The 13,885-nt window shown below is 38.6% G+C and overlaps 1 protein-coding gene across 9 annotated transcripts in view; it reads left to right on the top strand.

The window, feature by feature from the left end:
• The first annotated feature begins 638 nt into the window (after positions 1 to 638).
• Positions 639 to 13,885, top strand: part of LOC107219344 (ankyrin repeat domain-containing protein SOWAHB) — a 139,856-nt gene continuing 126,609 nt past the window's right edge. For 7 of the 9 annotated variants that reach the window (XR_006903027.1, XR_006903026.1, XM_046732646.1 and 4 more), the window contains exons 1-4: positions 639 to 795; positions 941 to 1,002; positions 3,789 to 4,172; positions 6,191 to 6,340. Coding sequence is in view for 7 of the 9 variants with exons in the window: in XM_046732646.1 (XP_046588602.1) it covers positions 669 to 795; positions 941 to 1,002; positions 3,789 to 4,172; positions 6,191 to 6,340 (723 nt within the window). In the remaining 2 variants the exon portion in view is untranslated. The remainder of the gene's footprint in view (positions 796 to 940; positions 1,003 to 3,788; positions 4,173 to 6,190; positions 6,341 to 13,885) is intronic. The other 2 variants (XM_046732647.1, XM_046732648.1) reach the window with 2 other exon arrangements.

Genomic DNA, 13,885 nt, shown 5'->3' with positions numbered 1-13,885 from the left:
AATTATTCTGCATCGTCGCGAGTCGGTGGAAATCACATGATAGTGTTTAAGAAATTCCGTGGCAGAAGCATAGGAAATTACGGCAATTGTTACAAGTCTTGCGGTGAGCGTCAAATTTTTTTTTATTTATTATCATTCTACAGATTTCTAATATGTATGCACCTCGATTACTCGGAGCGCTCGAATCTAGTTATAAACGCTCGAATCTGATTGTAAATACCAGATTCATACTAGATTCGAGAACTCCAATCACCCGCAGCGTTCAAATTTAGTAACAAACGCTAAAATCTACTTACGAATAATAGATTTTTCATAAATCTGAGCTCAGATTTGTTGAGATTTGAAATCACTACGGCAGCTTGGAAAACTTACGAAACAATGTGCGCGTTGTTATTCCACAGGTGCGTTCGAAGTATGTACTCCGATTACTCGGAGCGTTAGAATCTGGTTATAAACGTTAAAATCCGACTATCAATACCAGATTCTTACTAGATTCGAGCACTCGAATCACCCGCAGCCTTAAAATTTAGTAACAAACGCTAAAATCTACTTATAAATACTAGATTTGCGTAGTTATTCAAAAACACGCGACTATCGACTACAGAGAGCGAGTCGACTAGGGAGAGATTCGTCCGCTTGGCGTCGCTGCGATCGCTTCAGTATCCAACATGGCGACGCCCAGCGAGCTGTCGCTCGAAGAGATTCGCAAGTATTTGCTCGACAACGGGGGAACGGCCCGTAACCACGACTTGGTCAAGCACTTCAAGAAGTTCCTGACGGACCCCGAGACGCGAGGTGAGTTTCGAGAAGCATCGCGCCGCCGAGTTTTGTTCACCGGCAACTGCGAGGCGATCCGTCAGGGAAAGACGAGCAGCGCAAACTCTCTTAAACTCGCCTCGGATCCCCGAAACGTCTTGACAATTCGGTATTCTGCTTTCAGTCGAGGCCCGCAACAAGTTCAAAGAGTACGTCAACTCCCTGGCCACCATCAGGAACGAGGAGGTGAGTTATTCCCCGAGCCGTTTGCTACTTGACAGTTCCTCCCATGCCCTTCCTTCCTCCACCTCCCCCCTCCCCCCTCCTCATCCACGCCTGCAGCGACTTGTTGCACGCGCGTTTCTCGCGCCGCGAGCGGCGTTGCCGCCTCTTCTTCTAACAGTCAGATTTTAAACCGCGTGATTCGAAACTAACGCGGATGAAATTTGTCTCGTATTGGTTTACGGTATGGTTTTCGGGGATTCGGTACAACCCATTTTTTAGATTATTATACCTACCAAGGTGCTTCTTATTTTCGTCATGTCGGAATTTCTTCGCCCTCACCCACCCACCCCCCCCCCCCCCTTCCCCAAAAGTAATTAACAGATTTAGACAAAAATCTGGCTAAATCCCGGTATTTTTCCGATAACTCTAACGCGCCCCGTCAAGCAGTCCAATTTGGATACAGAAAATTGCATCCATTTGAAATTTTTTTTAAGGAAATTGTTTATTACTTCAGAAGTGTATATGATAAAAAAAAATTCCTTTCACTATTTCGTAGGAAATTTAATGCTCTTATCAGCGAAAGAATTAAGACAGTTCTTCGCTGACAACGTGATGAATGTTAGATTTACGAAAATTTTACAAGTGATCTTTTTTGTGCGTGTTAGAGTTATCGGAAAAATTCGGGGAATTAGACAGATTTCTTTTTTCTATATTCGTTGATTACTTTTGGGGAGTGGCGCGAAGAAATTTCGACTTGACCAAAACAAGAACCACCCTAATACCTACGATAATTAGGACCGATATTGGTGACGGTGAAAAAAATAATTGCGACAGTTTTCACGAGGTTACATGAATCTTTAGAGAATTGGTAGAATCATTTTATTTTTCATTCGATGCGATAATAATTTAATAACAAATCGTACGGTCATCGTCATAGAAAGAAGGCATGTTGTTGGAAATTATTTGGAATGTTTTTTTTCATAGTACCTAGTAGATATCAAAGAAGCATAGAAACAAACTTAATTATTACTGTGGAGATAGTATCACGATTTTGCGTCGATTTTCAAAGGTGTCGGAATTAAAATTCTTTTTCTAGCCCATAAGCTGTACATAAATTTTCTCTAATATTTAACAGCAGTTTTGAATACTCGTTTTTTCCATTTTCGAATTATAAACTTTTACTTTGCTTGTTTTACTTCTATATCTTTAGGTAACACATATTTTTAACTTCAAATTATCGTAAAAACAGTAAACCTAAATCGATTAAAACAGTATCGCGGTCGCTAAAAATATGAAATTATTCCCCCGATCTACTTTCAGGAAAAATATCCGTATTACTTGAAAATTTTTTTTTTTATTTTAAAATTTATCGTTACACCAACATCAATAGTTACATAGCGATAGTTACAAAAAAGTCCAGTACGCGAATGATCACAACCAAAAGGAATACACAAGAACAGACGCTAGATTTTATGGTTACGATTACAGAATTGACTTTTACTTTGTACCTTTAATTGTATTTAAGTAAACAATAAAAAGGGAAGTAAGGGAACTGTAGAGCGGAACTAGAAATTTCCCTCGGCTTATTCACAAGCAAACGAACTCGGCAACGATGTATATTATACGTACAACAGCGATTGGGTGGCATGTAGGTAAAATCACTCGACGCTCTACACTCGTAACGTTATACATAACATACGAACCGCACCTACTCGGCGTATCTCATGACTCACGCGACGTTACAAACGCTCGTTCTCGGCGCTTTGTACTCGCGAGTTCTTTTACGCGGCAAACTTCACCGCGGACAAAGAATCGCGTGCGACAGCGTAATTCGCACCTTCAACCGAACACCTCGAACCGATCACTGATCAGATATCAAAAATACGGTACGATCAGCGACCCGCCTATCTCGTGAGGAAAATCGAGTAATACGCGTTGCGGAAAGCTGCAGATTCTCAGGACTACCATCTGAAGCAGGCTCATGGTAGTGGCCTCCATTGATTACGGCTAACGATACTACAATTCTTGATAATAACTGTAATATGCTTCTGCGTCTACTAGTTTCAATTATAACGAGACGTCGTCGAGTTTTTAACACTTTTGTTGGTTGAAAAGCTCCGTTGTGATCAAATGTTCCTTTCGTAGTACAAGCACTTGTGTACAAATACCAATGAGCACGATTTTTTTCTCACATCGGGGTGCGGTTGAAATTGCGAATTTGAGAGGCTCAAAAAGGGCAAAATACCGAAAGGGCGTAACTCCGACAAGTCAAAATTTCGAGAGTGCGAAAATGAGATAATTTAAAAATCTGGAACGGCGAAATTCCGAACTTTTTTTGTTTTGGATTTTCGATATTTTTTCTTTGGGAATTCTGGTAATTCTGATTTTTCACACCGACTCGTTGAGTAAACTAAGCTGTGTCGATGTATTCTGATTTTCCGAATTTTAATCTATCGAAACTTTATTTAACGGAATCTTGCATTTCGGAACTTTTAGCCGTCAGCTTCCGACCATTCGAAACTTTGTTGTTTCTTCAAAATTTCATTTCCTCACTTCACATTTCGCCACCAAATAATTCGGAATTAGGCGTTTTCGTAACTTCGGCCCCGCCCCCTCATACCACAAAAGGATTTAAAAAAAGCAACACGTGTGGTTTATAAAATAATCAATTTCAATAGCGCACATCTTTTCGTTATTCATCCGATGATCGTTCGGGCACAAATGAAAAAAAGAACCAAAAAAAGAAAATTAAAAAAAAAAAAACAAAAAAAAAACACATACATCGGAACACGCTTTTTCTGCCGCAGGGTGAAAAGTACCTAGTCCTGAAAAAAAAGTACCGACATGCTCCGCTCTCGACTTCGACGTCGTCCTCGTCCCTGACCGAATCTGGGCTTCCGATTCCAAGCAGTCCTTCGACGCCTCTTTCGCCTCTTCGCGAGCCGCCTCCTTACAGACCGCCGCCACCGGCCGCAGCGAGTCCTTCTTCAGGATCGGCGGATCCTCGGGATCGGCAGGATCTGGGAGGAGATGATGGATCGGGAAAAGTCGTCGAGGAAAATCAGTCCGTGTCCTCGCCGCCGATTCCTCCGCGTCGTAAGAGTCAGGACAAGCTTCGAATCGAGAACAACAACAAGGAAAACGTCCTGCCGGAAGGCGAGAAAATCGTCGACGATGAAACCGCCGTAGGGGTGAGTCATTTTTCGTATTTTATGTCTCGCGATTTTTACTTTTCATCACCTATTGGTGATGCAAGACAAGTATTGGTTTCGGTCGACGATCACTTTCACTAATTTCAACGAATTTTCACGATTTCGAACCTCTGGAATCCGAAAAACACGTTTTTCAGAAAATATTGCGCGATGAGTTCGAAAATGGTTGAATGAAAAAATTTGAAACTTGGTGTATTTTACAGTCAAATAATGAGCAACAAAAATTTCCATATCCCGTTCAATTTCAACTTCCCGTTCCACCGGAAATTAATCAATTTTCAAATGTTTCATCGACAAACATATACTTTTTCCACCTCGTTACTGTTTCTAAATAAACGATCATACTTTCCCCAGTTTATAAATTAATTTTTTACAAAAATGTAGGATTTTTTTTTTTTCAGAAATTTATTTCTCTGATTTTTCTCTCCACACTTTTTCATTTGATTGCCAAGTTTAGATTTTTCACTCGGACGTTTTCGGGATCATCGCCAAAATTTGTCGCAAGGATCGACAGACGGTGATGAAAAGTATCATGAAAAAACTGTTTTCCCCGCTTGTTTATTCCTGCGTTGATCTGGTTTCTGATTGCATTTTTTTTTTTTTTTTTTTGTCTATCTCGCTTCGCTTTCGTCTCTGTTCATTCAAAGTTTAATGCGGCTGCATGCGCGCCGATCGATCCGTTCGTACGTGCTTCTGTTGGGATATATTTTATTTTCTTTTGTTTTAATTTTTTTTTTTTTTTTTATTTTTTCCTCGACGAGGGGTGGAAAAAGATACGCTGTAGAATATATGCCTCGGTCACGAATTCCACTTTCCGTTATAATACACCCTTCACTGCTCCATTGTATTTGTACAATGTACATATTTATCACACATATATACCTGCAGTATCGTACGTGTCGGATTTTCATTTGACTTCCAAAATCTCTTGGATATTTTGAATACGTTTTGAGACGACGTGTTAACATTGCGAAATAGTGTATGTATATAATATTTGGAATCATGAATAGAGCGACGATTCATCGCTTGTGTGTAAATATTGAATTATTTTGCGAATTCAAGACGTTGGGTGAAGAGCTTCGGGTGAAAGTGCTCTGAGTCTTCTTTTTTTTACACCCACAAATACACGAGAAAAGCGGAAAAATCATCATTTAGCAGTGATTATTGTTTACTGCTTCTGAGAAATAATATGCGATATAAAATACTTTTTTTTAAATTTCTCTTCGTTTTCTAAACCGTATTAGATGCGCAATATTAGTACTGTAGTGCTTGTGTCCCTTGTTTCAATATCTTACGTAGATAGTCCTGCGACAGCTTTAATGTGTACAATGCATGCGAAAGCGCCTAATTCCGAATTGTGTGATGGCGAAGCTTGAAGTAAATAAATCAAACTTTTAAGAAACAACAAAGTTTCGAATGGCTAGAATCTGGCGTCTCAAAGTTCCGAAAATCCAAGTTCCGACAGAGCGAAATTCCGAAACATTAAATTTCGACGGAGTAAACTTCCGAAAATTAAAATATATTTACACAGCGTAGCTTACTCAACGAGAGTGGGTGTAAAAAATCAGAAAAACCGAAAATCGGTACGACCAGGATTCCGAAAATAAAAATATCCAACGTCCAGAGCAAAGACAGATCAAAGTGGTGAAATTTCACCGAGTCCGAAATTTACGGAACTGAAAATCTTCGATCATTCGAAAGTTTGACGTTTTAGATTTTTACATTTTCTTGTTCTCAGCATTTTGTCCTTTCGGAACTTTGAGCGTCGGGTTTCGGACCAATCGAAACACCGAAGTTTGATTTCTTTACTTCAAGTTTTGCCACCAAAAAATTCAGAATTTCAACCCAGTTTCACCGGTCTGAACCGATTTTGAAACTTGATACTTTCACTTTTTTCCTCCATGAGGGTGGATGCGATCGCCTTGTTTTCACCGCCGAAATACATAAAACACCTTTTGCAAATGAAAGCGTAAGTCTGAAAATTGATTGAAACTCAGGAGGACGGTGGTCCCGCTTCTTCGACAGCCTCGGCTGAACAGCTGAGCGTCCGCGAACGAATGCAGCGATTCAACAGGATGGCTAGCGAGACCGATATTCAGGGCCCAGTCAATGGCTCGACCACACCAAATAAGAAACGCTCCGACAAGGTAATTATTTTCAACCATATTTATTGTCCTGCAAGGAGGAATTTCGTAATTTGAGAGAAACAAAAGGACGTGAATTTTTTTACTCTTACACGAGCACTACAGTTTTATTTATCGATTTTCGAATAAGTTCGGTTTCACGTTCATGGTTACAAGCTGTTGAAAGAAAAGGAACTAAAAAAAAGAGAAATGAAAATTGAAACCACGAATGACAAACTCTTTTCGGTGGAGTTGTATTTTTATTTTTATTTTTTTCTCACTCAGAATTTATCTAATTTCACCAGACAATAATAAAATTTTGATAATTATCCTACGAATAATTTTTGTTACACGTATTATTGAAGATCATACATCCGTATGTGAATATTCTTGAAAACCGTTACGTAAGCTAAAAAATAACGTCGAAAAATATTACATGCAGTCATTATTTTTCTGTTTGTTCAATTGACGTATTTGGCCAAAATTTGAAATATCCTAGAAGAAGAAAAAATTTCCTTGTGTCGAAATAACTATGAGAAAAATTAAAAACAAAAAAAAAATCAAACCGGAAGTTTATTTTGCATGCCGATTAAGCGGACGAAAGAAATATTTTAACAATGCATAATCTGCCTGTATGAGAAGCGACCGATACGTGATCAGGATTTGGTCGGCTAAACGCGAGGATCAGACGATTTCATTCGGTTGCGTTTGTGATAATCGAGAAAATAAAATATCAAGATAGAAGAAAATGGAAAAAAGGCAAATCAGGATGCAACGAGAGAGTTTCAGAATTGACAAATTGCCGGTGCTGTGTTTATAATTTTACATTCTTCCGCCGCGGCGAAGAACCTCTTTCTCCTTCTTTTTTTTGGTTTTTTTTTTGTTTTTATCACAGTCGTTCAAATATTAATTAATTATACAGAATATCATAGTCGTTTAAATACACTCGTGGCTATTTTATCCTTACAAATGTACTGCGAAAAGAATTTGAAGATTTTAAATGCTGCGGAAAACTGAAATTTCGGTAACTGTGTGACTCATTTTTGGACTTTTGTATTAACCAGTTATTTACTTAGTTATTTATTTATTGAATTTTCCTACCGTTTTTTTTTTTGGTTTTTTTTTCCCCCTTTCTAGTTATCTTTGGGCAGGTTTTTATCCTTCACTTTTACAGCTCAAATAATCAAATATATATGCATTTATTATAAATTATGCATATGTATAATATGGAGAGATATATTCTATATACCATCTTGTCTAGTTAAAATCAGTTCCCACGGTCTGCGTATACGTTCCGCTTAATTATTTACCTGTCGCTTGTTTATTTTATTATTTCTACATGTATTTACAATCGTATGCTTGATCAAACGTGTAAGTATTCCGCGTTTGAATTTCTCTTGTTTTTCCTCACACATTATATACATGCATATGTGTGTGGTTAAAACTGGAAATAATAAGCTTTTCAAATAGATTTTGGTTATAAAATTTTCACAATTTTGTAAACAACTTTGCAACACCGTTGACGCGAGACATTTTCTTCAATCACGATTATTTTTCCCGTCGTAACAAAATTTCCAGAGATAACAAGCATTCGGTCGATACAAAATCGAAACGAGAAAGTTCCAATTGTTTTTTTTTTTTTCTATATTATTATTTATATTCTTTCGTTTTAAAAAAATCAAAAATTATAAAAATATATGAAAATTAGTACGTATTGTTGAAAGAAGAAAATCCTCGCATATTCTTTTCACTTTGTGAGGGAAATTTGGACCCACGTTGTTTAGTTTTTTATTGTCTGTATATGCCAACGTGTAACCGGGAATCGGTTATAATTAGTCAGCCCGAGGGACCAAAGGATGCGACTTTTGTAAACTCCGGACATCCTCTCTTTCTCTTAAACGTGTGCAGCCTCTGATCCTCCCGGACAGCAGAGATCGCAGTGTTTCGCTGTTAATTTTAGTGGACGTAATTTATATGCGCGATGCACTCTCACCCCTGAACCCCCGGCTCTCCGTCTTCTCGCGTCTTCTCCTAGACGCGCTCCCCTGCATAATTGATCGTCCCACAACCGGCGGATACATCTTTGATTATACCGGTAGCTCTGTCGCGTGCCGTCTGCCTTATTACAATAATACCTGTCCGCTTACTAAGAATCGATTAATTGCATCGTAGCCGAACTACGTGCAGATACGATTCATGGGCACGAGGCGGGGTTGATATTACGAATTCGAAGAGTGCCGAAAGCGCCAAATTCTCAGTTTTTCCACTGGCTGAACTTAAAATAAAGAAATCATAGTTTCGAATAGATCGAAACCCGACGCTCAAAGTTCCGACAATGCGAAAATTGTGTAAAAATTTGAAAACTCAAAGATTTTCAGTTCGTTGAATTTCTGATTTGGTGAAAATCGCCACTTTGATCTGTATAACGTTTTGAATTTTCGATATTTTTATTTTCAGAATCCTGGTCATTGTGATTTTTCATTTTTTTTGGTCTTTTACACCCATTCGTTGAGCAAACTACACAGTGTGAATATGTTTAGGTACTCTATCGAAACTTTACTTTTCGGAATATTGCATTTCGGAACTTTGAGCCATCGGCTTTCCGACCGTTAGAAACTTTGTTGTTTTTCGTGAAAGTTGAATTTTTTTACTTCAAGTTTCACCACCAAATAATTCGGAATTAGGCGCTTTCGAAATTTTAACTCCACTCATCGGTACGGGAGAGAAAAAAAAAATACTTGTGTGATTCCTTTTCTTCAGATGTTCGAAATTTTCGACTAGGTATAACAGACTCACTTTTTTTTCTGTTTCTTTTTTCGTTGTATTTCTTTTTATTTTCTAAATTCGCATAAAACTATTTCACATGCATTTTCGTTTCAATTCAGAATTCATTTCCGAGGCCCTCCGTTATTTTGATTCGTAAAATACGCATAATTATTGTATAATAATTCTAGTCGATCAAAACCATCGAATTAATCGATCAATCGGAAGAACTATTCATCCGATTAATTTCTACTATCCAGAAACACGATTTATCTACAATTCGATGGCTGAATTGACCGATCAGTTGTGGGAAAAAAACAACAATCTACATTCCAAATCTACGATTATTCGATCAATTGAACAAACAAGTTACTCGATACTCAGGGTTAACCGATTAATCGCACGGCTCTGCAAGTTGAAATTACGTATAATATTGTACCAATTGTGTGTTCTATTTTTTTCAATCATTATACTATACTAGTCGAAAAAAGTTTCGGAAATAAACCAACCATGGCTATCGTCGATACCTTAATTTCCTTGGGATTCTTTTTGTTTCTTGTTTCCTTTTTTTTCTTCTCGTGTGGTTCCAAGTTTTTTTTGTTTTTTTTTTTTTTTCCCATTTTTCGTAATTAATTTCTTCGAGGAAGCAGCACCTGCGACTGCGGCTTTTCAGAACAAGGTTCGTGACGAACAATGAGCGGTATTACAAACCCTGTTACAACTTATACGCCACCTTCTTTCTTCACCTGTAATGCGATAATTCCCAGGCAACTTACGGCGCTCCGACGACTCTCTCGATCGTAACTCTTATGGTAATCGGTATATCTGGTGTATATATATATATATATATATACACGCATATATGGGGAAAAAACTGCGGGTGGTTTTACTCGACGAATTTATACGTAGATCCGGTCCGCACTCTTTTACACGTGTGGTCTCTCCTTTATATCGACGCCGACGATTTCCGGTGTGGCTTTGCGAGAATTTTTTTTTTTTTTTTTATTTTTTCTGTTTTGCTAACACATGTCGTATATTTTTTTTTTTTCCGTCTATTGCTTGTACAGAATTTCATTCTCTTACAATTTACTCAACGCACTATGTCGGACTTGTTTTAAATCGTTTTTCTTGAAAATTTGAAAGAATTGGTCGGAACTGCAATTCAATTTGCAACACTGTGATTAACTTTTAAATTGTGTCACCGATTTGCGAAAATTGCAATTTCAATGAGTGAGAATTGAAACAAACGTGTCAAAATTAATTCTGAAATTTAATATCCCTTGAGCTTATCAGTTGATTTTTCAATGTAAAATTCATCCGGATAACGAATGGTATCATTTGATTGTCAATCATCTCTGGATTTCAAATCAAGTACCAAATTTTGAGCTACGCGATACCGGGATAGCGGCATGGATTTGTTTCAAATTCATATTTGTGGGGAAAAAATAAAAAATATCGGACGGAAGTAGCTTTTTGATTAAAGAAACATCAATTTCTAAAAACGAGCATGTCAATTTAAAAAAATTACAAAAATCCTCTAAAAAAACGCATCAGTTTTGTCCATTCGGAACTTTGAGCCTTTTTTTAAACTTCGATTTTTCGTCAAAGTTCGACTTGTTCACATCGAGCTTAGGCGTTGAAAAATTGGAAACTTTACAAATTGAAAATATCAACCCAGCCCGACGACGAATTCGCGACCTCGTCTTGAGGGAGAAACGAACCTCCGGACAAGGACACGAAGCTCGAATTACGTATCGAGTGGAGGCGTGTGGGAAACTTGGTTCGACAAGGCCTGTGGGTGTGTTGTAAAATGACAAGTAACAGCACCCTTCAGCGTCCCGTAACCCACGGGTTATCCATAACCTCGGGAAATCCGTCACCTCGGTTCCCGTTTCCCTGAATATTTTCGCAGCCGTTCCCATTGGCGCTCCCGGGGTCGGTAAGGTCGTAGGACCGGGAGGCGGGAGGACCTTCTAATTAGGATCACGCGTGTTCGCCTCGAGTTGTCTTGTCGGGCGGTTCCAGCAGCTCCCTGAGTTCGCCGTGCGGAACTTGGAATTCAGCATAGTTCCGCATACATTAGGGAGGCGAATACTTGGGGGTAGTTTGCCCGCCGGCTGAGGGTGTAAACCGCGCAAAGTAATCTTACAGAATGTATATGCAAAGAGGGTTAAGCAGACGACGCACAGCTTGCGCGATCTGCACCCGGACCCAACTTCCTTCGATGTGCCGGGTTCAAGGACTGAGGTCCCTGTCGCTATCGACCTTAGGCCTAACCGTGTCGTTCACCTTCCCGATATTCCCTGTGTGCGGAAGGAGGAAGGTCCTTGTTACCGATCCTCGACCTCCGACCACCCCGATTCTGCAGCCCCTTCGGATCATTCGTCGATGCGAAACTTTCCTTCGATGATTCTCATCGATTTTTTTTCCCTCTCGTAAGTACGATTCTGACAAGGCTGGTAGTCGGTCACTCTTCGCACTATTATTTTTTTATTTTTTTTTAACGCAGTCACTTTCCACTAATTTGAAAACTTCGTTACTTACATTGAGAAAAGATTCATTTGTCACAGTAACTAGAAAACTTCAGTAAAACAGGTATCGTTAAAAAAACTGTTTGAATATTGTTGGAATGACGAAAAACGAGATACGCGTAACCATTTTGCGCTATCGTCGATCCTTTTTTGGTTATTACAACGCAAAATCAGTTTCCGAGACTCACTCGACCTTTTTAGTTAAATAAGGCTCTAAGGTCAAGTTATTGTTGCACGAGCATTAAATTTTCGCAACGGTTGCAAGAAAATATAGCAACGGTGATCGTAATGAGAAAGAATAGTAACGGATACTAGGCTTTCTGGTAACAGCTAGAAGACTAATTTTCATTTTCTACCTAGAACTGTATTTCTCGATCGTGGTAAAAAATGAAAATAGTCAAGGACTGAGCGGTAATTGAACTGAAAATTTCTCTCAGTGTGAGTCACTTTTTCGGACGTACCTAATTGAGTTTCGTGCAGAAAAAATTTGGTTGCTCAGTTTTGTTTATCCACGCAGTATCCGCTAGACAAGATTTTGTTTGTTGAGTGTTTTTAAATCGAAGGAATAATACTTTTCCGAACCCCTCTACACGTGTACATGTTTCACCTAAATTACAAGCTTTCGGGTTCGCTAATTACGAATCCGAAATCGGATTTTAAAAATTCTATATGGCGGACGAAAATTTCTAACTTGATTGAATTTAAAAAACTTGATTTCAGATTCGTAATCAGCGACCCCAAAATCCCCTGATCAGAGTTTTTTCTTTGGATTCGATCGAATTTGAAATTTTCGTCCGCCACATTGGATCCGCCATCTCGAATTTTTGAAATCCTATTTCATATTCGTAAACATTTTTTTTCCAACAACAACAGTTCACATTATATCGCAATAATTACTCTCGAGTATTGGAAACCTGTTAATATACGATCGGAAATAGCAAAAAACCGCAAAGAAATATGCTTTTAAAGTTTTCTAAACACGCAAAAAATGGATGTAAAATAGATGGTAACAATACTTAGCAACACGACTTGAAGGGTTAATCATGTTCAATAATTACCTCGCCTATATCATCCATTCGCCGAGGATTGACTAATCGCGTTTCAATGTGCGGATAACCGATATCCCTCTATTGTAGGATAACTTTTACCTTATCTCTTAATCTAAATCTAGTTTTGTTGTTGTCGAATCGGCAATTAGTCTTTCCCATTATGCGAGGGGGGTTTGGCTGCCCCTGTAATGTACGAAGGTGTACGCCGTGTGTACACATACATCGCTCCTGTTTATTCAAGAAATATTTCGGTCATTAATCAGGACCCGCGTGCTCCAGGTTTTACCCGCCTCGTGCCAACCTCTGCCTCGAGAGCAGGTGAACTCCCTAATAGCGTCGAGAGAGAGAGAGGGGGGGGGGGGGAGAGGAGGGGGGAGCTTTTGCTCCAACCTCTTTATACTCGTAGTTTTTTGAGCGAAGAAAAGTAAATATGTATTCAGCTTTTCTCCTAATTTTTTTACAGCATAAATTATCGTGTTGCAGTGATCCTTAGAAACACTCATTATCAAAAAAAAAAAAAGAAGGGAATTGTTTTTAAATTCGTCATTACTGAGATGAGAAATTATTCGTTTACCCTGATTTGCTTTGTGCTATTTAAACGATTTAATTTGTTCAAGTAAGGCGCACTGAAATCCAATCTTGAAAAATCTAAGTAATAAATTTACTTGGATCAAGGCATTGGCATTGGCAAAGGCATTGGCAAACAAATTGTTCCGATGTTTACCTGATGAAAAAGTCGAACACTTGGATCTAATTTATGCCATAAAGTTGGCTAAACTTGTCACAAAAGTTTTTCAATCCGTTATCCGGATACAAAGTGAAATATAAAAATAAGGGAAAAAATGGAGTATTTGCAAATTGCCAAATGGCACGAAGTAAGTGCTGGCAGCTCGCGTGCCGCGTAAAATGGTTGAAATTAAAATAAGGAAACTGGGTGCCGGTCATTCGGCCGTTAAATGCTCTTATTTTCGCTCTTTTGGGTTTTAAGTTTGTACATATGAGTATTTATATATATATATATACGTTACAGAATATATGTTATGTTATTTACCCGTAGCTGAGTTCGCAGGATGCGCGGCATTTCTCGCTTCTCATTATGCAAGATCATTTCCAAGGCGCGAGTGTAACAAGCTCGAGGTGTGTTATTATCATTTAAATTGGTGTCGTTACCAGCTCGTTTGAAACTCCTTCTTTTTTACCCCGGATCCTGACGCCCGTGTCCCGCG

The sequence above is a fragment of the Neodiprion lecontei genome, chromosome 2 (assembly GCF_021901455.1).
Source record: "Neodiprion lecontei isolate iyNeoLeco1 chromosome 2, iyNeoLeco1.1, whole genome shotgun sequence".
Taxonomy (NCBI): Eukaryota; Metazoa; Arthropoda; class Insecta; order Hymenoptera; family Diprionidae; genus Neodiprion; species Neodiprion lecontei.
Note: the sequence above shows the minus strand (reverse complement) of the source record. Positions and strands in the feature narration are given on the sequence as shown.